Source organism: Helianthus annuus, chromosome 13 (assembly GCF_002127325.2).
Source record: "Helianthus annuus cultivar XRQ/B chromosome 13, HanXRQr2.0-SUNRISE, whole genome shotgun sequence".
Taxonomy (NCBI): Eukaryota; Viridiplantae; Streptophyta; class Magnoliopsida; order Asterales; family Asteraceae; genus Helianthus; species Helianthus annuus.
Genome location: NC_035445.2, coordinates 60,229,806 through 60,254,315, shown reverse-complemented (window position 1 = coordinate 60,254,315; position 24,510 = coordinate 60,229,806). Strand labels below are relative to the sequence as shown.

Here is a 24,510-nt window from a genome sequence, read left to right as displayed (position 1 = left end):
GATGTTATGGTTTTTATTTCTGAGAAAAAATAAAATATACTTATAAAAAGTTACAGTAATATGTAAAAGTTATATATAACGAAAATATAACCAGAATCAAATCAAGTCATAACAAAGCCAAGCTATGTAACAAAAAAGTGTAACGCCCTGCTTCTTCGTACTTTCCATATTTAGATGGTCTTGCTTGTATTTCCATTTTTGGAAGTCTTGTGTTCTTATAATCGTTCTTTCTTTGTAATCGTTGTAAAATCCGAGACTTGGATCATAAATAAAACTCTTATTTCTTTAATTTCGTGTTAAATATACTTTACACATGCTCATACATTTAATTTCGTGAAACAATTGATGCTTATTCAAAATTCTTGGAAACTATGTGCCAAACTTGCAAAAATGTGAAACTTATGCATAAAACGTCTTTTGATCGTGTGCGATACTTAAATATGACATTCATACGCCAAATCATACTTCATTATGTTTATTTAATGTTAACTACACTTCATTTACCCACAAACTTTGTTTATATTGCATAAAATACCCTTAAAACCCTAATTATAAACTATAAGGACCTAAATTGTAAAAAAAAAAAAAAAAACTTATGACCAGCCACAAGGGCGCCGCGCCCCGCGGCCTCCTCCCCTTGTGACCGTCATGGGTCACCAAAGGTGGTAATCCGCAGATTCCACTTCCCAGCTACGAGATTGGGCACTCATGTTGTGCTTGTTGAGTTGTTTATTGTGTTTCTTGCATTAATAACTCACAACCACTAACCATCATCATCCCCTATAAATACCAAGCTAATCCAAGCTCAAATCACTTTACAAACTCATCCAAATCACTCTAAAACTCTCAAAAAGCGCAGCTGCAAATCAGTGTTCGAGCAGATTCATCCTACTTCACAAAAGTGAGCATAACTCACTCGTTTCTTGTCCGATTTACTTCATTCTTTTTCCTATGTGCTTGGTTGACCTTAGCTTCGATTCCGTGGGCTTTTCACAGTAAACCAGTCCCTGGAACGTCGCCAAAAAGGCTCCAAAGTTCATTGTTCGTTTCTGTTTTGATTAAATCTTTACTAAACTTGTTCAAACTTGAGTCTAACTCATCTCAAACCTATGTCCTTATGCTTATAACCACTTCTATGGTTAGTTAGGCTTAAAAACAAGGTTGAGACATTCAAAATCAGAGGATTAATCCTCACAAATTTTCTGTTTTGTTCAAGGGTTTAACCCACAAGTGATGTTCAAGTTCAAGACTTAATGTAAGTGTGATTTAGGAATAACTTAGGTTGTCCTACATAAAATCCACACATTGTTTGATGATTTCTTATAGATTAGTGTTTAGTATTCTTGTATTACTTGTAGTTCATGACCCTTCTTGTATGTTCATAACATCAAGTGTAGTGGTGAACACTTAGAGGTGCCTAAATAAAAGACTTTTCTTCCTACCTCCTACATGATTTCTATGACTCTAAAGAGGTTCCTGAATGGAGGATTTATCCTCCCACCTCATGCTTGAAATATTGGACATAATAATATGTATATAATATGTAATATACTTAACAAACAGAACCTTTGATGATGAACAAATGGACATTGTCAAGTAGTAAGTTTATCATCCAAACATCATATGTTAAGGATGGTTATTTTCATATGTTTAAGTTCTCATTGTTTAAATTCCTAAATCTTTAATCTACCGTTACTCTCTGATACTCATACGCCTTGTTTACTTCATATAGAAGGACTTGGTGTTCCAACCTCCTAATAAAAAAACAACCCACTCGCGGATTCTCAAGTTCAAGACTTGCAAAACCGTGAGTACACTTGACCCATTTACTTTTAAAGACACTTTGGGTTGTAACATGTTATTATACAAGATACACCCTCACACACTTAACCATTCTTTATACTCTCAATCTATTATACATGCTACTTGTTTACTTAGGTTCATGCTAGATTATACATGTTATATGTCATTAACTTTGCTAAGCCCTCAACTTAACATATATAGCGCTATAGGAGTAGCACACCACCTGTCGGGGTCTTGTTAAGTCTTTATTCTAAACGGTCTCGTCACTTTTGTGGCGAGGGATGCTAAATACTAGTGGACACTTGGGTTTGACGTATTGCTATGCATGCTAGTTACCTTGTTTACAAATTGCCATGTGGATTCGAGAAAATGCTTTTATACTTATGCTATACTTATTCAAACCTTGTGTACTCGCCTTTGCTTTTGCATTGAAATTATTTTAAACATGTTACAGGTTGAGGATGATGATGCTATGAAACGAAGTAGCGATGATGCCTAGATACACATTTAGACGTCTTAGGTTTAAATTGTTGTATCAATTTTGTTATGTGTATGTTATGAACACTGTTGTCATTTGAATTTCTTGTAATGTGTTGACAATTTTATTATGAAATGAAAATAGTTGATTTAAATATTGTCACAAATAGTGTTATGAAGTCTCTTGCAATCTATTTCGTCTCATCCTAATGATTCTGTCATCAGTTGGGGCGTGACAAAAAGAGTAGTAGAATAAAGCAAACGTGTATCTACATTGGCTTAACAACTCCATAGCAGATTGAATAGTAAGATGGGGACATAATTGTTATATCAAGGACGACTTATCTTAATATATTTATAAGAATGTTTCGTGAGCTAAAAAAATTAGAAACGTGCAAAATAGTTTAGAAATGCCAATAAAATCACATAATTAAGGAAATGAAATGGTTACCATAGTAAATATGGTATGGTTATCATATATTTGCAATATTTGATTAAAAAAAGTAAATATGACACATATCAGTCGTGTATTATTAAGTTACTAGTATTAAGCCCCCTGCGTTGCAGCGGTTGTCATAAAACTGTGTTAAGTATAGCAATACTATACCATTGTCAGCGACCACCAACACCGGAAAAGCTCGTAAAAACAAAATAAATAAAAATGAGAAAAAAATAACGTCGAGTGAAAAACAAAAGTAAAATCTTTGAATCACGCACGCTCGTTGCTGAGAAATTAAACCGAAACGTAAAACATAGAAAAAATTAACTAAGTCCATCCAGGACCCTCGTGTTGGACGAACTTGTCAAACACAGAAAAAATAGGTGTGACACGACGGGTAAGTCAAACGGGAAAAAAATATACGAAAAATTTTTGAACCCCACACGCAAGTTGCGATGCGTTAACTCACAAAATTTAGAATGAAACGAAAAACTTGGGATAAATGAAAAGTATGGTAGACCAAAATTGAAAATAAAAAAAAGTTGGGATTAAATTGGAAAAGATGAAAATCTTTATGTTAAAAATAAAAAACAAAGGGTCTAAATTATAAAATTGAAGTTATTTATAATTTTAGATAAAGATAAGGATAAAAATAAATGATATCTATATGATGTTTATTAATTAATATTAATATTAAAAGAAATTTATTAAACAAATATAAATAAAATTTATAAGGTTGAATAAGAGAATGCCCTGTGACAATATTTAGAGTCTTTTATTACAAGTTAGATTAAATATAATTTTTATTCTCAAACCCATATAATACACGAGCCTATAATCTAGTTAATTAATTATAAAAAGTCGGAACACAAATAACCAACCAAACCCATTGACAAATCTAAACAAATTTAATAAAATCCAATTCACACCATTCAAAACTTATGGCCTCTCATCCAACAATATTAAAATACCAACGTGTCCCTCAACTTACACGCGCCGGCGTCAAATACATACAAACAACAACAACAACAACAACTCACCACCCCCTTATTATTTCTATTTCCTTAATCCTCATTATTGCTTTTGCGTCAATTTTCCCCAAAATTTTCGCCTTAAAATTCTTCATCATCCGATCCCTATAAACCCCATAATCCTCATCTCAAACTCCAATCTCCTGCTCGCTCGTTAGGGTTTTACATCTCAATCACAATTACTGATTGATTTCAAGGTTCAATTCGTAAAGAAAAAATCGAATTTTAGGGTTTATATATAATTAGATAAGATGAGCTTTCAGGATCTGGAAGCGGGTCGTCCGTTGAATACAAGGCGGGTCGGATACACCAATGGATTCAAGCAACAAGATCCGACCCAAGCTATTGCGTCCGGGATATTTCAGATCAATACGGCTGTTAACTCGTTTCAACGGCTGGTTAAAACTCTTGGAACACCTAAAGATACCCATGAACTAAGGGAAAAACTGTATGTTTTGGTTTGTAATTTTGATTGTTGATAGATTGAATTTTGTGTTGCTTTGAATTGTATTTATTACTTGTGATTATATTTGAGTAGGGTTTGGTTTTATATTTTCTTGATTTATAAGTCAACTATTAAATGGTGTTAGTAACAAAGATTTAGGAATTATAAAACGATATCCTGAGATAAGATCATAGTTGTCAATAGCGATCGTAGCGATAGTTATAGCGCGTTACGTAGCATATAGGTCTAGTATTAGGGCTATTAGAGTTGTAGCGATAGATAGCGTGAATGGCTGACACTTTTTTTGTTTTTCAATATAAATAGCAATTAAATATAGCGATAAATAGTTGTATTTTAGTTTTTATTTTTATTTTTGTAAAATAGCATATATATATATATAGAGTATTTTGATAGAATATACATATAATTTTTTTTTTCTAGTGTATCGCTACGCCTGCTATTTATCGCTATACGCTATGGTCCCTTATTGCTACTTGGCGGCGCTATTCGCCATTAACAACTATGGATAAGATATGATTTAGGAATTAACTTTTAAAGTTGAGAAATAGCTAGTTACTTATTTATTAGTTATAGGTTCTATTTGTTTGCATGACTATATAATTAGTTATAGTTTGTTATTAATTGATAGACACAAGACAAGACTACATATTGGTTACTTAATCTGATGAATGTTGACATTGAGGTTACTTAATTAGTTATTGATTGTTATTAACTGGTAGGCATAAGTCAAGACTACATATTGGCCAACTGGTTAAAGATACTTCGGAAAAACTCAAGCAAGCGAGCGAAACAGATCATCATGCGGAAGTTAGCGTAAGTGGGTTTTAGTATTTTGATGGTTGGTTGTTTTGTATTGCTGTTTGAGATGCTAATGGAGCTTGGTAATTGTGCAGGTGAGCAAAAAGATTACGGATGCTAAACTTGCGAAAGATTTTCAAGCGGCTTTGAAAGAGTTTCAGAAGGCCCAGCGCCTTGCAGCTGAAAGGGAGACGGCTTACACTCCTTCTGTTCCTCAAGCTGTTCTTCCCTCAAGGTAAATTAGGTTTCGTTTGCAGTCGTACTTTTAGGGAATTGTATGGAGGACTGATTGTTATAGTTTTATGTGCAGTTATGCAGCCAGTGAAATGGATATAGGCTCGGACAGAAGTCAAGAACAGCGTGTTCTTCTTATGGAATCTAGAAGGTGAGCTCTGCTTGTATTAATGTAACTTTCTAGGTGTTAATCTGCAGCTGTGTGCTGAATTCTTTCATGTTTTGTGTGTGCAGGCAGGAGGTTTTGCTGTTGGACAATGAGATCGCGTTTAACGAGGCTATTATTGAAGAAAGAGATCAAGGGATTCAAGAAATCCAGAACCAAATAGGCGAGGTAAACGAGATTTTTAAGGATCTTGCTGTTTTGGTTCATGAGCAAGGAGCTATGATCGGTAAGCATTTTTTGGTTCATTTTATTTTCTAATAATTAATCAATATATTAATTTATGATTTCAAATACAATATGTAATCGAGTCTATGCGGGGTTATACGCATTAAAAATATAAAAATCTCGATGACATTCAACACATTCTATTTCGTGGTTGATGCCTGAGTTGTTTCTTTTTGCAGATGATATTGGCTCCAACGTTGAGAATTCTCACGCTGCGACTGCACAGGCGAGATCTCATCTCGCGCAAGCATCAAAAACTCAAAGAGCAAACTCTTCCATGGTAAGTAAAATCTTGTTAATAATTTGGTTTAGCCAACCATTTCTTTGATCTTGATGATCATGCCTTGTTTTTGTGCAGACTTGCTTGCTTTTGGTGATAGTCGCGATTGTGCTTTGCATCGTGGTCATAATCGTTGCAGTTTGACTTCATACCAATGTATCTACGGGTCAGAAGCAATTTAATATGCTGCTCCTTTTGAGCATCTTGGGTTCTACAAGGATTGTTTTCTTCTTTCTTTCATTGTGTGAAAATATACTTGAAATTTATATTTGTTAAAAGGATGCTTTCTGTGTGATTAACAACTTCTCTTTCTTCCCTCTCCCTTATTTAAAAAAAAAAAATCTTATGTTCTTTTTTTAAACCCAAAATGTAACTCATAGGTTGAATTGGATTTTGTACGATTTGGCGTCACGAATCGAACAAAATCCATAAAAGTTTGAAAATCATAACCGTATAAACAGTTGTATCTATGTTTTATGCAATACGGCTATGTCTTTCCATTATATGTCAGGTACATGCGTGCGGTTATCGCTATTTTTTACTTAAGTCGTGCCCTATATATATAATGCAAGTACCCCTGACATGGGCTAATATGCAGCTGTCGTATTGGGTTGCCGCTGTGAGCCTCCCCGGGAATGCCGATACCGATGAAATCGTGGGGGGTTCTTTAGCCTCCCATTATTCTTGAACAGTTCTTGTTCGGATGAGATTAACAAGCACTCCGGCAGCGGAGAAGGGTATCTTACTCTGTCATAACAGTAGCTATAATACATGTATTTTTCTCTAAACCACTTCTTGGCTTGGCGCTGTCGTGGAGTGATGGTGGCAAATTCAGATGCTTCGAGTTCGTCTATGGCGTCAAGGCAGTTGGTTGAGGCTGCATCGGTGGGGTCAACTGGACAGCCCTGGAGGACAAGGTCCTGGAACTCGGAGGTGAAGGGTTCGAAGCGGTAGTCTACTTTGTGACGGCCGCCACCGGTGGCCCATGTTGAGGCGTCCCATACGGTGGCGTATGAAGACATGGGTTTTGATGGGTAGTCTCCTCCCATGTTCTCGTCTCGCAAAACCTCCCTTATTGGGATTTCATCCACGTAGAATCTGAAGAAATTAAATAGTACAAAAAATTAATAAAAACAAAATGTCTTGTGTCTTGGTTTTTTACATTTATGACTCAAAAGACTGGAAAAAACTTTTGTTGGACTTTATTTAGTTGCCTAGCAATTATATGCAATGTTTCAAAAACCTGTTTTTAAATCGTATCGGGTTAGGTTCAGAAATGGTTCAACCGGTAGAACTGGGTTGTACCATGGGTTTAACCGGGTTGACTAACTAACCCTATAAATCCATAAGATACAAATTTTACTCAAAAAAATAATCAAAAACTATCATTTCACAATCTTATCTTACTATATAATAAAAGAAACCAATATAGGGATACTTATAATTATTCTAGACCATTCTTACTTATAGATAATTATTATTAATTATTAAATTTAATATATATTTCAAACATTTAAGAAATTATGGATACGAATAAAGTTATCAATTTTACTATATTAAATCTTTTAATTTGAATATGCTTAAATACACGTGGTAAAATACACAAAACTACCAAAAATACAACTCATGTGATTTTCTTTTAAAATGATTACGCATGTTAATATTTGATGAAGTAATGTTACAACTGTATTATTATATGCATATTTCTTTTGTTATGCTATATATAATGATACTAAGCTAGAATCATGTGTCATGTGTATTTACACGGGTTGAATAAATATTACTTTATATATTAAACCCTGTGGCCCGTGTATTTACACGGGTTAAATAAATGTTACTTTATATACTAAATAATACAAATAAAAAAATTCCTTGGGAGTGACAACGACCAATACCCAATAGTTTAGAGTGATAAAATCCAATAACCCATTTATAAAATTGACAAACATCACAAGTTTTGATCATACATGACACAAAATTTTGTTTGGATATCAGAAAAACGTCTTAAAAATATCGTTTTATCATTGTTAAATCTTCGTTTTTAACTATTTGATTTTTATTTATTTAACCCGTGTAATACACGGGGTTATAAGACCATGTGTAGTGGTGAACCAACATAATGCCCTCACCATGAGGCATTATTCGACACGTGGCATCCTAATCAGCATTGAGGCATTATAGCAAAAGTGGCGTAGTAGGAATAATGCCTAAATAATGTCCCTTCCAATCATTAAAAAAAAAAAAAAAAAAAAAAAAAAAAAAAAAAAAACCTAATAAATGATCATTGGCTGGTCAAACCAACTCCTTCTATTGGCTACATGCAAGAATGGAATGGAGGATGCAGCGTTTTAATAATAACGCCAAGGCAATTTTTTTTCAAAAATAACCCCCCAAAACGCTTAGGTAGCGTTCGTTTCATGGAATGGAATGGAATGGAATTAGGAAGTTTTTCTTTGTAAAATTGATCTTGGTTGGGGGAGGGAGGAATTTGAAATCCCATGAATTTCTTTAATCAATGAAATTTGTGACTATTTCAACATTCTATTCCATTCCTTCATTAGAGTGAAGGATTTCTAAGGAATGTTGAAATAGTCACAAATTTCATTGATTAAAGTAATTCATGGGATTTCAAATTCCTCCCTCCCCCAACCAAGATCAATTTTACAAAGAAAAACTTCCTAATTCCATTCCATTCCATTCCATGAAACGAACGCTACCTTAGTGTAATGGTGTTGAGGGCATTTTTTTCAACTTTTTTCAAAAAACACGCCCACTACGGGTGGTCTAACCTAGTAAAAAAATATATTCTAAAAGTTAATCCATAATAAAAAAATAATTCAAAAATTCACTATTGTTACCTTTTTAGACGCTAGGTTTTTAAATCGTCACCTTTTTGTGCCCATATAAGATTTCCTCATTTTAACCTTTGACCTGGTACCGGTATACCGGTTTAAACCGGTATAATCTAATTTACCGGCGGTACAACTTCCTTACCATTCCCTCAGTTTACCGGTATGATTCGTACCGACTAAGCTTCTGGCATCCGGTTTAACCGGTTCAACCGGCCGGTATAAATTGGTTTTTAAAACATTGATTATATGAGCCTAGTTAAAAAAGTCGGTTACTATTGGATTAATAGTTGTCTAGCATATTGCATCATTAATTAAAAGGTAAACAATTGTAATAGAGATATATTTAACACACAACAGTTAAGACCTTTTTTATGATATGGATTATCTGTCCCTAATGGGTTGTGAAGTTATACTTATGTTACAAATAATCCTCTTAAAGAAAAGAGTAGACAAGGAATGAATATATCCCTTTCGGTCTCTTGACACCTAAGTAGAAAAAAAAATCCGGTTCAAACCCTTATTCATCTTAACCTTAGGTTAATCTACTAGCCGAAAGGGAGCAAAATTGGTCAAACCCTTATTCTTATTAGTTTTTCTTTTCTTTTTTTAGGTTTAAGTCTGATTATAGTTATGGTGAGTAATAAAGGACAAAACAAATTAGAAAACACCACTAAACTTTTTTAAAGTTTAAAAGCTATAAATATATAGATATACTTTTGCTTCCTTTCATTTGATTTGACCATGTATGATGTTATTATTGTAACCATGTAAATATGTAATTCATAAAGGAAAAAAAGTGACTAAACATAGATTTAAATATGTATTTCATAAAGAAAAAAGTGACTAATTTGATTACCGATAATTTGAGGCCAACCTTTTCTTGTGATTGGAGAAAGAGTAGAGAAAATAGCCACATTTAGCGGGTGCGTAATAATCTCTTATGAGGTCAAAGTCCAAAAGAGCTTGAAGACTTAACATATTCAAGGGTGTCTAGTTAAAGTAAAGCCTTCTCTTATCACTTATGAGTTGCTACTTATACACAAAGTGGGATTCGCATGCCTAGTAGCATTATTCATTGATCCACACGTCTAAAAAACATAATACCAAGATGATCAATTTTTTTATATTTATACAAGTTTTTACTTTAATAAAAATTCATTACCTATTAAAACATATCATTAGAAATAATACCTTACAAATATACAAAGTTGACCGGCTATTTATTTTTCCACGTATTTAATTTTTTATTTATCTTATATCACCTACATACTTTATTTTGGGTTATATTTTCGTATCGAGTAAAATGCCAACATTGTTGGCAATTTATTGCTACTTTCGTCCCTCGAAATTTGGCCCACACAGATTTAAATGACAAGATTCCAATTTTTTTGGATGAAAATGACAGCTCAGAGGCGAGTCGCAAAAATGGTCAAACATGAGATGATACGAAAATGAGATTAGACATTTATCACAATCTGTCTACATATTTCACCTTTTATACTTTATTGACACAATGAGTTCATCTTATATTCTCAATTCTTTTTTGATTAGTTGCAAATTTTGTACCCACTAGCTAGTTATTACTAAATCTCATAACATGAATTGTACTACTTCTAAAGAAGCTAATATAGGATGTAAAACATATGTATTTTACATGACCCCCTTTAGCTAGAATAAGCCTAAATCCATCAATTTTGTGTTAAATTTGCTCACATTGACAAGTTGATCCATAAGCAATCATTTAAATTGAAAGAAAACAGATTCAAAAGAATGCATCAAACTTACATGATCTTGTTGCGTGTCCAAAGAATACTGTACCGATGAAACTCCTTACTCGGATCAAACCACAAGCGGTATCTCTCTTCCCGGCCACGGCTAGTGCTACCGTTACCGTAAACATTCGTCTGAAACCTCCACGGTTTCCCTCTAACATTCCCCAAAAACTCCACATCTAATTCATCATGTCTTTTAGGAAACACATCCACATTACTACTCTGCATATACCAAACCATTCCATTTCATTTTCAACATAATAATCAAATACGAAAACTGCCTTTGTTTTCTCATTTTTTGCCCTAATTCCTCAAAATTAGAGATGATGATTTATAAATTATGAATTATGATTACGTACGTAAAACGCCACCACAATGCCTGCTGTATTCTCCGTCGGCAATTTGATTTTGGCACTGAAGAATCCATAATTGTAATAATCGGATGATATAATACCAGATCCTGTTACAGTTTATATTCAAATCTTACGAAAACGTAAAATAACAATCAGTTTTCAACAAAAACATTCGAAAACAGTAACCGCACGTACCGGATTGACGATTGAGGAGGAGACGTACGTTCGTATCGTCTTCAGATCGATCGATGTTAAAGTCGCTGAACAGAGGAACATAGCCTTGATCGAAAGTTATCGTGTTCAGATCAAACGCCATCGCTGTGTGTATAGGATTGTTATCTATGAAGAAATGGTTAGTAGTAGTAATACATAAGGTGAACAGGAGGAGGTGATAGACGGTGGAGGATGACGTCAGCAATGGTGACGGTGACGGAGAAGAAAACTGGCTCCGGCGACGGTGACGGTGACGATGAAAACAGATGTGTTGATGATTCATGTTTTGATCTAGGGTTTGGAATGAATGTGTATGTATACGTACATGCATATATACGTATAGTCTATAGAGGGAGTGCAGGATTGAAAATGGAAAGAAAAACCGAGAATTCAACAGTGGCGGAATAGACGGAGGGAGAGAATGTTTTGTGCAAAAGACCGAATTGCCCTTGAAAAGACCAAATATATATTGATATTTTCGGCAATGTGAATAAAAGTATAAAAACACATAATTGGCGGATCTAGAATTACATGGCACATCACTTTTACAATATTTTAGGGTATTTATACTCGCGTCAATTTGTGTTGTTGATGGGTTCTTGAAAAAATTATATTTTTCTCATCACTAGAATTAATGGCAATGACGGATCTATCTTAAAATTTTAGAGGTATAAAAAAATTAGGATCAGGGGTATCTTTTGTATAAAAGAGACGAAGTTGATGTGTATTTTTACACTATGGAGACGAACTTAAGAGGTATTTTTACACTGTGAAGACGGGGTTGAGGGGTAGCCCGTGCTATCTCTGCTAACACACTAACTCCATCCCTAAATTGATCATGCATTTCCTGTAGTTTTAAGTATTATCAAGGGGATACAAACTGTGATTTCCCAACCCGGAAGGCTGAATTATAGGAAGGCATAATTCCATGAAGGATGTATACGTTTTAAAAATACAATCACTATATGGAAGTACTTAACCATAAAGGCATAATTATAAACGTCTTATTTTCCATTATTAATTAAAAAATCTTCTTTGATTCACCAGCACTCTTCACTAGAGTCCTAGATAGTCATTTAACCTATTGGCTAAAAAGAAAGAAAAGCACAACTGAGTCTACTGGCTAGTGAGCGCGTAACGACGAGTAATTAGATGACAAAATAGTTGAGTCAATCAGCCATGCATCAAGTATTCTGTAGCGAGTGGCAATTTTGTGCACAGATCTTGGATGGATATTCGTTTGCATGTTGGCGCATCTTAGAATTTTCAGAAGTATTAGTTATGTGCATCTTAGAACAAGCAAGGTGCGCCTCTATACATATACACTTTTGAAAGTTGTCGAAGAAGAAAAAGATTATCCCATGCTTGTGGAACTCATGGCCATGACATACATACATTAAAGATTCTTCAACAATATGACCCGCGGGCGTTGCGCCGCGGGCCTATTGCAAACATCGGATAGATTAGTCCATACGTGATATGAAAACGCATGTTCCAACGTATCCGATCTAACTCAGTATAACCTATATAAGCATTGCAGTTTCAACAAAAAGTAATGTAAATCAAATTTATATTGTATAAAAGAAAGGGAATCGAATTCGAGTTGGTTCGTTTAGTGAGAGTTCTACGTAAACACTACACCACCCTTACCTTTGCATCAAGACTTAAAAGAGTCAGAATGTACAATAACTCAAATTTAGACCGTCAAATGAAAAAAAAATATAATATTTGACACGACTTGTTTTCGAATGAAATTTACGTGCGTAGACCAACCGAAAACATACATAAAAATAAGCATGAACACGTATTATATTTGACCAAACTCATTTCCGAAAAAAAATACATTGAAACATGACTTATACCAACACGTACAAAAAATAAGCACGTGGTAAAATATTGTTTTTTTCATTTACTTCAACACGTAGACCAACTGTAAATATACATAAAAATAAGTATGCAATCGTATCATATTTGACCTCACTCATTTTCGAAAAAAGTTACATTAAAACGTAAATTTATAATGTTTACGTCGAAATGTAAATTTATACCTACGTGTACATAAAAATAAGCATGTGAGAAAATATTTTTTTTCGTTAAAGTTAAAGAATAAAAATATAGGGTGTAAACTTGAAACGTTAGAATTATAGAGTTTGTAGAAAGTATAAGGGGTGTAATTGACAATTTTCAAAGTATAAGAGTTGTTTATGTCGGTGGTATAGGCCACCGACCTTTCCGGAAAAAAAAAATTACATCCAAAACATGAATTCATATCTTTGAAGCGTAAAACGAATATATAACAATTAAAAATAAGTTTATCAATTCCCCACGCGTTGCGACTTGTCACTCGCTCTCGGAACAGAACTCAGTTATCGCGCGTTCATGTTATGTCGACAAGTTGTCATATTCATGAAAAAAAATATGAAAGTAGAAAAAAACAAAACATTTACACATTGTGGCTCGTTAAACCGCATAATTAATCAACATCTTAGAAACTTTGTATAACAAAATCAAAACCATCACGTAAACTAACGCGTTGTAGTGAGAGCATTTAAATATATTGAAAATCTTATATATAAAGAAGCGAAACCTGAAAAGAAAGTTATCGCACACGTTGTAAATTCACGGAAAAAAAATCACGTGAAAACTTATTAAAGAAAGACAAAAAGGCACACTAAATATAGAAGCACACAGTGGCGGAGCCATGAATTTTTCCATGGGGGTGCGGAAAATTTTTAAAAATTTTAGGCGTCTAGATAAACATCAAAATAACTAAAAACAAATCAAGGTAGCTCTATAAATTCAAGAGTGCGGTATTGTTGTGGCTGGAATTTTTGCAATTTCCGGTGAGATTTGTGGCTGATCGAACAGAGTCTGCAGGTTGATGTTCTGTTTCTTGTTCGCTGGCAACAGAGAGGGGAGGGCGGGAGGAGATGAATGGAAGATTGGGTTATTTGGGTTATGTTTTGTTTAATTGATTTAGTTATTTGGGTTGGGCTTTAACATAAACTTATATAATTGGGCTTGATGTTAGGTTATAGGAATACAAGTTTTATTTAAAGAGATTACTGGGCTAACTTGTTTACATAATTGGGTCGGGTTTAAATCCGTGTTCACAATTTTTTTTTTATATAATTTCCTAACATTTTTTTCTAAGGGGTGTGGTCAGAATTTTCCAAGGGGTGCGCTCGGGATTTTTCACGAAAAATAACACTAAATTTTTTTTTCTTAAGGGGTGCGGCCGCCCGCCCACGGGCTAAGATGGCCAGATGGGTCCGCCCCTGGAAGCATATAAAAAATATATGCAAAACAGACTCGAACTCACGTCAAATGGTTAAACTTAAAGCATGCCTACCACTTTGGACTATATCTTATTTCTATCGGGTTTTGCCTTTTTAAGTTACTTAAAGTAAAACTAACGTCGGTTGGCACAATCCTATTGGCCACCGACTTTGGTTTTTAAGAGTATATAAATGTCGTGCATCAAATATTCACTGGTGCATAAACTAACTAACGAAAGATGCATATAACATGAAACAATGTGTAACATTAGTAAACATCTCAACTATGTTCATAACATGTAACATACCACAGACGCGTATCTAGACAAACTTTCTCTACATTTCAACACAATTCCTGAAAAAAAACCGACCAAACCAAAACCAGACGATTTCTAGAAATTAGCCCTCTTCCCAATCATTGTCATCATCATCTTCATCTCCTGAATGCTAGGCTGCTTCAACATTCAAGTCCACCTTGTAGGTCTTCCCTGCAAAAGTCAAACAAGAAAGGGACTAAGCCTGACCAATAGAGCTGTAATTCTAACAAATTTACTTATGAATGAAACTAGCATGGGTTATGTTTTATTTCAAACATGTTGAAAAAAAAAAAAAACTTATTAGACCATGCGTAGTGGTAAAGGTGAATAATGCCCCCACTCTTGGGCGTTTTCCGTCATGTGGCAGTCCAGTCAGCAAGGGGCATTATTGGGCGTTTTTCTAAAATGAGTGTAGTGGGGACGTGGATATTATGTTAAAAGGGGTGTAAGAATTAAGTAAAAAAAAAAGAATTGGTCAAGAAAAAGAGGGATGCATGTGATTGGCCAACAATATTCCATTTTGGCATGATTCAAAACACGCTTTGGGGTTTTTTTTTTAAAAAAAAAAAGCCAAATCACGCCATGGGGGGTGGGGGATCGGCGTTTTCTGGCGTGTTTGAGGACTTTTTTTTTTAAACAAAACACCCACTACAGACGGTCTTATTGTGATGATATTGTTTTGCAATCATAACCAACATATCAATTATTAATTAATAGTTTTTAAGAAAATAAACAAAAGCGTTTGTGCTTTTGCAATGACATTAAAGTGGGCGCGGGTCAATCCAACCCGTTTCAACATGTAACAAAGACCTGTTTCAACTGGAACCATTTTTTGACCGTTACCCAATCTGCCAAGAATTGATTAATACATGAAAAAACAAGCAAATTGGGCCGGTGTCATGGTGACGTAGTGATGTTGATAACATAGCATACCAAATAATAAGCATATTTTCATAGATGTTTAACATAGCATACTTTCATTTTCATAGATGTTTAGACTTGCATAATTGCATACAAAATTATCTGATAACCAACAATACCTCCATCTTTCACGTACATATATTTCTCAAGCAATCAATTCTTTTTTCAATTATTCTTACATTTGATCACTCACTTCCTTATCACCCGTCCGAACTAACAAAGTATCATATTTAATTATTTATAAATTATACCGGTAAAATGAAAGATGATAATACTGTTAAATTGTGAATAACCACAAGTTTTTCTTTTCGAGTCCGTTACGCAAGTTTTTGGATTAATAGAATTTCTTGGATCAGAAACACAGATTTTTGTGATATAATCATATGTTATAGATATTATCGGTCAATGTATGTTTACTTTCATTTTTTATTTCACTCAGTGTCATATTCATTTTCAATTAACAAAATCAAAAGGCCGGGTCAAATCTGCCAATATATTTTATCTTTTATTTGTTAAATTTTTAAATACATAATATTATTCACGGCTTCTTAAATATTTAATAAAATAGAGGAATCTGTGTGAATGTTCACCGGTTCAGTTTTTGGGTTTTTCTGTCGTAACAGAAAACCGAACAGAACCAAATTCAGTAAGGTTCTAACTAAATCGAATAAATCAAATTTGACCCCGAAACATTATACAATAGCATACATTAAATCAAAGATATTCTATTAAAATTTAAAAGGTATACATACAATACATATATAGTATATTCACCTATGATAACTATATCTTTATACACTATAAAAATGTTCATTTAATCAACACAATAAAATACTTCAAGAAATCATTATAACTATTATCCTAAGTTGGCACCCAAATCCACCAAGATGAGACAGTCAATATTCAACTAAATCTGCCTTGCTATTTAATAAAATATTTTTATTTAAAATTATGACAATTAATGTCATAGTTACCTTGAGAGGAAAAAGACAATGCATTAGTTGGACCAAAAAATCATAAACGTCACCAAATAACACCTCTGGTCAAAGTTAAAATCAAGACCGTTGAATTACTTATGAGCTCAACTAAATGTCTAAATATTAAAGAATTAAATTAAATCAGAAAAAAAAAAAAATCTTGAAAGACTTTTGGCCAAAACAAGTTTATAATTATATAGACAGATTCATGTAACTCCATCCACATGCACCGTGACGTGTACTTTTTACATAGAGAATATAAACTAGCCTTTCATAATAATGCAAAATATATACACTGATCCTCAAACTATGAACACAAATCAAATCTTATCAAAGAAATTAAGGATTCAACCACTCTCTTACAACTCACATCAATAATTAAGTCACCAACAACATATGCAAACATGTTCCACAGTGGCTGCACGGCGGACGGCTCCCTGAACAACTCAAAATTCAATGATCCGATGCCATGGATCGGGATCTATGTAGCCACAGCATCATCAATCTGTGGCATAGCCATGGCCTTAGATGCACTCCATGGTTTTAGATACAAAAAGTTTTGGTTCCCTTGCAAGTTCTTCAGCATGAATGCCACAACTCTTACTGTCATAGCAATTTCAATTAAGTTTTCGGTTGATCTGAACGCAGCCATGCCTCGCCGCCAAGATCAGCTGGCGAAAGTCAGCAGCTCAGCCTTCATATGCATGGTTATGGGGAACTTGCTGCCTTCTTTAGGTACAATGGAAGATACTGAGCTTTTGATGAATATTATTGCTTTGGGTATTCTTGTTGTCACTGCAATTGTTAATATTTGTATTCAGATGGGTACTGGTGTCATCTTTGAGTTTTGGATTGAACATGTTTTGATTATGGTTTTGATGGTTGTTTTATTGTCAATCTTGTGTTGTTTGTCTTTGGCTATTCCTACCAAAAAGTATTTTTTGGATATAACATATGAGAAGAAGTTGAGAAAAGCAAACTTGGTGTGCTTTACTAGAAGGAATGTGTCTGCTGCCGATAGGTTGCGGCAGGATTTAGGGAAGTATTGGATGATGGCGTATACGTCGAGCCCTCAGTTTGTGATCGGGCGGTCTGCACCCTGCTCGGCTTCAGGGGCATTTTGTCTTGTAAACTTGTTGATCTTAGCTGAGTCTATAGTCAGAACCCGGCTCATGCCTTGGTCTTTCAGGTTTTGCTCAGGTGATTCGGACTACAGATGGTCAACCACTTTGGTCCTCATGTGTCAAACGGCTGCAGTGGTGGTGGGGACGATTTCACCGGCTTTTAGATGGTTTATGACCATCAATTTCAGGTGTCCAACGTTGGCCTCGCGGGCCAGTGAGCAAGAGTTTGTTGTTGAAAGGTATTGGATCAAACGGATGCTTTTATGGCAGGTGCAGCCTTTAGATTTAAGAATCTGTAGCCGGCGAGGAAGAAGACTAATTCATGGAGCAAAGTTTCATTTTTTCCGGTTTTTGATTGGGATGCAAAAAGGACTAGTCTTTTGTTGTAAGGCGATCAGATATGTTTCGATTTTCTTTGTGAGCAGGTTCTTGAGGTTAAGAAGGTTTTTAAAAGGCGATAATGCCGTGCATAGTGAAGATGCGAAGAATATGAATACGGAATTGAGTCGTTATGTGATTTATCTTGAAGGAGAAGAAGTGTTGGTGGATTTGATGATGGAAAACAATTGTGACGCTACAGATCACTGGATCAAGATTGGGGAGAAACAGCAGCCGAAAAATCTGATAAAACTTTTAGAACGATCGAGTTGTTTAAGTTCCTTCAATGGAGTACATGATTTTGACAGTAACAAAGTTCCATCTTTAGGTTGTGGAGAACCGCCAAATTGTTGGGCTCTACCTATTGTGACATTAACAAGCATAGCAGTTGCAATTCCGAATATAGACAAACAGTTAAAAGATCAACTGATAAGCAGTGTGGATGAAGGTCTCAAGTATGTAAAAGAGATAGAAAACTACCTGGAGAAGGCGAAAGAACTGAAATATGTATTGAAAGCAGCAGAAGTAGCTTGGTCAGAAGTGGAACTTTCTAACAAATGGTCAGATATTGATCTTTCAAAGCTCGCGCATCAAGAACACGCAACAGGAACTACTGAAATCATCAAATCGCTTGCAGAAATCTCAAAGGGAAAATGTATGGAATTTTTCAACAAGGATATGGTGCATGTGGATGAATTCTTAAAAGATGGCCCATCGCGATGGCCCTTGGGCGTATTGGCTGCAAATTCCATGTATAGGATATGTGAAACACTGATGTTAACAAACCACAAAGAAACCAGTGAGAGGTTATTTGAGAAGATATCTCACATGATTTGTGATGTATTACTCGCGGCATTGAGTAACCTGCAGTATGTTATTTCAAGAAAATGTCATGAAAGTAGGATAGAGGAGAGGGAGAAGAGTATTCGAAGCGCGGTTCTACTTTTTGGGAAAACCAAAAAGATTTTAGAAGTTATTGACAAGAAAAGACCTCAAGATTCAGATCATGGGAAACTTATACACATCGAAGACTGGCATCTAGTGAGCAAGAGTATGGATCCGTTGTGCTCTATGTCTTCATCGACCGATGAGGAAACAGCTGCGTCTAGCCCATCTGATTTTTATATCTCAGTAGAGTAACATTGTGATATTTATGCTTGTAATGTTAGCTATTAAAAAGCCATGTATAATATGTATAAAAATCAATGTCAAAGCATTTTTTTCTTATCAAATGATACCATACCTTAATCTTAAGGTCATTGTTGCGTATACACATGTGCAAGTACTCGCTTGTGTTAGGGGGGTAGGGGTGGTTATCACTCACCACCCATTTATCACTTATAACATCCAATCAAGTTCCGCCATGTCATCAACCATTATTCCATCACTCACAACCTTTTTTAGTGGAAATGCCCATCACTCACCACCACACCCAATAATTTCCCCCAACCAACAACTTCCCTCACAACCCTCAAATCATCACGCGTCAAAATATTAACGCCATTTAATGTTCACGCGTTAAAATTATGCGGCGGCGGTGGTTTCTTCCAATCTTCCACGCGTTGAAGTCGGCCATCACGTACAAAAAAGCCACCGCCCCGGGTGGCCTTATATAAGGCTTAAAACCGAAGGTTGTGACTATGAGAGTGAGACTGCACATAGTCGTTTGTTGCGTTCGGCACACAGATATACTTCATAATGTTCCACAACTATGTACCGCCTTGTGTGCATTGCCATGGCAATCCTTAGGGTATATGGGGCACTATGCGGGGAGGGCTGCGGTGACCTAAGTCCCCGAGCGGGAACACCGCCACCATCACCGCGGGGAGCGAAATCGGTGAGCAAGATCGGTGTGTATTCACTGATGAGGGGATCGAGGTTTAAACGGCTATATAGCCGTTATACATTTAAAAAAAATTCCTAACCCCTATAAATACTACCTCTTTAATCATTTTATTTTTCAAACCCAAAACAACTCTCACCCATTCATATCATCTAATTTTTTAAAACAATCTTTAAAAAAAATGGATTCCAAGTTCCCGTTTTTTTCTCCCCTGCCCGACTTTCCCGACGATGAAGATTCATCGTCAAGCGATGGTAGTTTAATTTTTCTTCCAAAATCTCATCCAACAAGCAGAGTTACTAGACACGGCATCGTCTAGTAAAAAAAATTGTCCGTCGAGATCGTGTGGGAGGCCACGAAACACTCATGGCCGATTGTTTTGTCGAAAATCCAAAAATTAATGCCGATATTTTTCGTCAGAGGTTTCGTATGTCCAAGTCTTTGTTCCTAAAAATTGTTAGTGACGTGGAAGCGAACAACGAGTGGTTTCAAGAGGCCTTGGACGGGAGAATGAAGAAAAGTTTCACGCCGTTGCAAAAGGTTACTTCTACGATTAAACAACTTGCAACCGGTAACCCACCAGACGAAAACGACGAGTATTTAAATATGGCTGAAAGGACCTCTCGTGAGTGCCTTGAATATTTCTGCGAGATGGTCTGTACAATGTATGCCGGTGAATTCTTACGTAGACCAACGAGCCACGACGTCGCGCTATTGTATCAGGCTCATGAGGAGAGACATCACCTACCTGGTATGTTGGGTAGTCTGGATTGTACACACTTCGTCTGGAGAATGTGCCCCACAGAATTGCGTGGACAATATATGAGAGGCGATCATCAATACCCGATAGTTATGTTAGAGGCGGTGGCGTCTCAAGATTTGTGGGTTTGGCATGCTTTTTGTAGCCCGGCGGGTTCACAAAACGACATCAACGTGCTCCAACAATCTCCGTTATTTCTTACTCAACAAAACGGAACGGCGCCAAATTGTCTATTTCAGGTGAACTTTCACTTATACAAACGCGGGTATTATCTTACTGATGGGATCTACCCTAACTGGTCCATGTTTGTGAAGTCTTTTCCATATCCTCACATCCCGAATGAAAAAAAGTTCAAGAGACAACACGAGGCCGCAAGAAAAGATGTGGAACGGGCGTTTGGTGTGTTAAAGGCGAAGTGGGGAATACTAAATCGTCCAATGCATTCCAAAACGGTGAAAAAGATAAGGTCCATCGTGTATACGTGCATTATTTACATAACATGATTATAAAAGACGACAGAAGGGCGATAGCACCGGTACACATTCAAGATCCTCCAGTCGAACCCGTCTTCGATGATACAGCTTATAGCGAGCTCATTGACGAAGAAACGCATTGGAGACTAAAACACGATCTCGTTGAGCATCTCGGACGTTTAGATCTACCTCACCTTGAAGTGAGTTCCGACGACGAGTAGTTTGTTTTTTTTTATTTTTCTAGTTTGAATGTAATTTTTATTTTTAATTTAATGAAATGTCTTTTATTAAATTTTATTTAATTTTTATTAATATTTCTTTAATTTATAAACATGCATAATTACAACAAATAAAAAAAATAGAAAAAAAAATAAAAAAGCAAGTCCCCTAAGAGAGGAGTGCCGCCATCAAATTGAGGGTGTGAGGGGAGTTAAGAGGGGAGTTGACGTGGCGCGTGCTGATTGGCCGTGCGTAAGAGTGGGGACTCCCCTAAGAGAGGAGTGCCCCTCTCACCCTTATTTGATAATTGATAAGTGCAGCTCAATGATTCCTCTTGACCATTGCCTAGCCAAAACAACAGCTGGTTCTATCTTCTCCACAAGGAGGTGTTGCCCGAAATACTTAGAAGCCAGATTTCCACACTAACTGTGCGAAGGACGTCTGGGTACAAGAGTGGAGCTTCAAATAAACCAAACCACCAACTTCATATACACGCTCATTTTGATGAGTATCAGCTAGCCGCTTCTGTTAGTAAATAATCTAAACTTCTATTATATGTTTATTATGTTGTAATTTATGACTCGTACTTATATTAAGTCGAACAATAATTAGGTTAGTTGTAATGGGTCGGGTAACCCATCTTATAAACATCACAAAAGTTACATAATACCGTTTGAAAACGGTTATGTATTTGGCGCCATTAACCATCTCAACGGTTAGAAGATGGTTACCCGCCATTCTGTATATATGTGTGACATTAATCCACTCTTTTGTGTATTCTATACTTTTGTTCATTCATGTTTGTATTATCAAATTTCATATCAGTCCAAAACTATTTAAAACCGTAAAGTGTTTACAGGTAATTTACATCGAGATAGTTGGTAAACGGGCAACAAGCTGCGCCGCTACCCCTTTTTGAATAGCAAAACTAAGCCTTTTAAAAACTACGTCCATAGATCTCGGGGTCATAACATTACTATGCATGACCCTTTGAACTCGACTAAGTAGGTTCACAGTCTCTGGCGCCAGAAAACCAAAAGTATCAAAAGCAAATGGGATAAACACGTGCTGGTTGTCAAGGCACGCTTTCTCATGCTTGATCACTTTACCCGAAGCAGCCTTTAAAGCAGCCTGACCCACTGTGAAAGCACTACTCCCTAAGCCCACAAGCGGGGAAACCCCTGTTAGATCCACACAGGCGTGTTTTCCTCCTACCCATCCAAAGACAAGAATGTCGGCTGGTCGAAGGGTAGATCTCCCTTCCAACGGGTCTGTTAAGAAATTAACGGGTGCCTCTTTCTTAGCAGAAATACCAGCGCACCTGAATATGTCAAAAAGGACATCCCTAACCAAATCATGTCAGTATTTGAACCCCGGGAGCTCTCTACAATGAACTGCATGCTTACCAAAAGAATCCAAACACGCCTTATAACAAACTGGGCATACCTCGTCAACTGGGAAAAAGGAATCATGAGGCGATACTTAAGGATAGTACGGTACTCCACCGGCGACATATGCTGGCCTAACCCATCTATAGGTATAGCAAGAAGAAAATCTTGTGCATGTGGTGCTCGGAGACACCAAAAACGGCTTTTTGTCTAACGGTCAAGTCAAACTGCACTTCGATTTCGTGGACAATTTTACAAAAAAGAGCACTCGCCAATGCATGTTGGGCTTTAGGGGGGGCGGTGTCCTTATTAGTGAAACCGCTGAAGTCAAAGCTTGGAATCGTATCACGAAGACAAGCCAAAGCACAAACCACTGTCTCTTAAGATGTGGTCCTGTAACACCCACGATTGGGCCCTCGAGGCCACAAAAGCATAGGATGAAGCCTCTACAGCCGAATACAACCCCAAACCTCCAAACCTAATAGGTAAAGAAGCAAGTCGCCACTGGAGGTCTCCAAAGAAAGGACCTCCACAAACCACCAATTCCTCAATCGCCTCACGCAAACCTTTGTCAAAGAACATCGTTGCATCTTCCACGTGTACAGGTTGGCATGTCCTCAAGCCAAAGAAAAGTTTGGCAATGCCCATACAGGATCGAAGCAAGAGTAGTTCACTCTGCGGGTCACCTAATTTCGGTAGAAGACGCATCAAATCTACTGCCTTAGCAGCTCTTTTCTTTGCCAACCCACTAATAAAGCTTGCGTCTCTACTAACAGCTCCCCCAAGAAGCTTCACCCCCACTAATGGCCTCCCGATGTCCTTAGGAAATAACCCTTCACGAAACTTGCTACCATCACAAGAAGGCCAAAATAGCTCAGTTTTCTTAATATTAAGTTCAAGACCCAATGTTTGGACCCGACACCCTAATGATGTCCAACACTCTAGCCACCTCTTCTGAACCTCCAATGACAGTCCCATCATCAAGATACCAAGCATGAAGGAGAAGCTTGCATTTGTCTCTAATCTGATGCACAAGGGGGTGCAAAACAAGAGCGAAAAGAAGTGGTCCCAATGGGTCCCCTTGCTGAACTCCCGTGGTAGACCAAATGTGCCCATCTCCAAGATACAATCTTGCTAGCTGCCCATATAGAAATTCCACCCACAAAGAAATAGAAGGGCACCTCATCCTGACCTCACGAAGTAAGGCTGATCTATCCACCTGGTTAAAAGCATTAGAAAAATCTACCGTAAGCATTGCAAGAGACCCATCAGTGTGACGTTCACTTAGAACCCTATTGACGCTGTGTAAAATGGCCTCAGCGCCACCCGACACACCGACCCCAAACTGAAAATCATTAAGGTACTTGGTCATTTCTTTACCAACACCCTTCATAGCAACCTTGGAAACCAAACGCCTCCATATAGTACCAACTGCGATAGGTCTAATCCCATTGTCGGGTTTTAAAAGCGGTGTAAGGGGAGCAGACGCGACAAACTCTGCCAAACACGATGGGCATTTCCCCTAGCCATAAGTTGACTACCGCAGTGATAGCGCATAAGAGATCAGTGGCAATAGCAGACCCCTCTCCACATAAAGCATCCAAAATGTGTTGTGCCCTCAAGCCATCCCTCCCACATGAGGTTCCTTTAGGAAACGATTTCATGCAGCAAAGAACACTATCCACCTCTGCGACAAGGGGAGGCTCAGAATATATAGTACCTG

At 36.5% G+C, this 24,510-nt stretch overlaps 4 protein-coding genes across 4 annotated transcripts; 2 read left to right on the top strand and 2 right to left on the bottom strand.

Annotated features, from left to right (window-relative positions):
• The first annotated feature begins 3,712 nt into the window (after positions 1–3,712).
• LOC110930098 (syntaxin-22) lies at positions 3,713–6,237 on the top strand. The gene is made up of 7 exons (XM_022173324.2): positions 3,713–4,198; positions 4,936–5,029; positions 5,110–5,249; positions 5,325–5,399; positions 5,483–5,640; positions 5,819–5,919; positions 5,998–6,237. The coding sequence occupies exons 1-7, from the start codon at positions 4,002–4,004 to the stop codon at positions 6,061–6,063; spliced, it is 831 nt and encodes a 276-aa protein (XP_022029016.1). The 5' UTR covers positions 3,713–4,001; the 3' UTR covers positions 6,064–6,237.
• Positions 6,238–6,391: 154 nt separating this feature from the next.
• Positions 6,392–11,618, bottom strand: LOC110930097 (probable xyloglucan endotransglucosylase/hydrolase protein 30). The gene is made up of 4 exons (XM_022173323.2): positions 11,092–11,618; positions 10,903–11,003; positions 10,557–10,765; positions 6,392–7,017 (listed from the first exon to the last, which is right to left on the bottom strand). Exons 1-4 carry the CDS (start codon positions 11,438–11,440, stop codon positions 6,507–6,509), a joined length of 1,170 nt encoding a protein of 389 aa, XP_022029015.1. The 5' UTR covers positions 11,441–11,618; the 3' UTR covers positions 6,392–6,506.
• A 5,388-nt stretch (positions 11,619–17,006) lies between these two features.
• Positions 17,007–19,244, top strand: LOC110932260. Its single transcript, XM_022175611.1, has one exon. It carries the CDS (start codon positions 17,007–17,009, stop codon positions 19,242–19,244), a length of 2,238 nt encoding a protein of 745 aa, XP_022031303.1.
• A 3,888-nt stretch (positions 19,245–23,132) lies between these two features.
• LOC110932259 lies at positions 23,133–24,180 on the bottom strand. The gene is made up of 2 exons (XM_022175610.1): positions 23,690–24,180; positions 23,133–23,634 (listed from the first exon to the last, which is right to left on the bottom strand). Exons 1-2 carry the CDS (start codon positions 24,178–24,180, stop codon positions 23,133–23,135), a joined length of 993 nt encoding a protein of 330 aa, XP_022031302.1.
• Positions 24,181–24,510: the final 330 nt, after the last annotated feature.

Bases quoted from the DNA above. Each gene is read 5' to 3' on its own strand.
- LOC110930098 (XM_022173324.2), top strand. From the start codon at position 4,002: ATGAGCTTTCAGGATCTGGAAGCGGGTCGTCCGTTGAATACAAGGCGG. The intron at 4,199-4,935 runs GTATGTTTTGGT...ATTAACTGGTAG, and splicing joins CATGAACTAAGGGAAAAACT to GCATAAGTCAAGACTACATA. The intron at 5,030-5,109 runs GTAAGTGGGTTT...GTAATTGTGCAG, and splicing joins ATCATCATGCGGAAGTTAGC to GTGAGCAAAAAGATTACGGA.
- LOC110932260 (XM_022175611.1), top strand. From the start codon at position 17,007: ATGTTCCACAGTGGCTGCACGGCGGACGGCTCCCTGAACAACTCAAAA.
- LOC110932259 (XM_022175610.1), bottom strand. From the start codon at position 24,180: ATGAAGGGTGTTGGTAAAGAAATGACCAAGTACCTTAATGATTTTCAG. The intron at 23,635-23,689 runs GTCTTGAACTTA...TTGTGATGGTAG, and splicing joins GTGTCGGGTCCAAACATTGG to CAAGTTTCGTGAAGGGTTAT.
- LOC110930097 (XM_022173323.2), bottom strand. From the start codon at position 11,440: ATGCATGTACGTATACATACACATTCATTCCAAACCCTAGATCAAAAC. The intron at 11,004-11,091 runs GTACGTGCGGTT...AAACTGTAACAG, and splicing joins CCTCCTCAATCGTCAATCCG to GATCTGGTATTATATCATCC. The intron at 10,766-10,902 runs GTACGTAATCAT...TGGTATATGCAG, and splicing joins GCATTGTGGTGGCGTTTTAC to AGTAGTAATGTGGATGTGTT.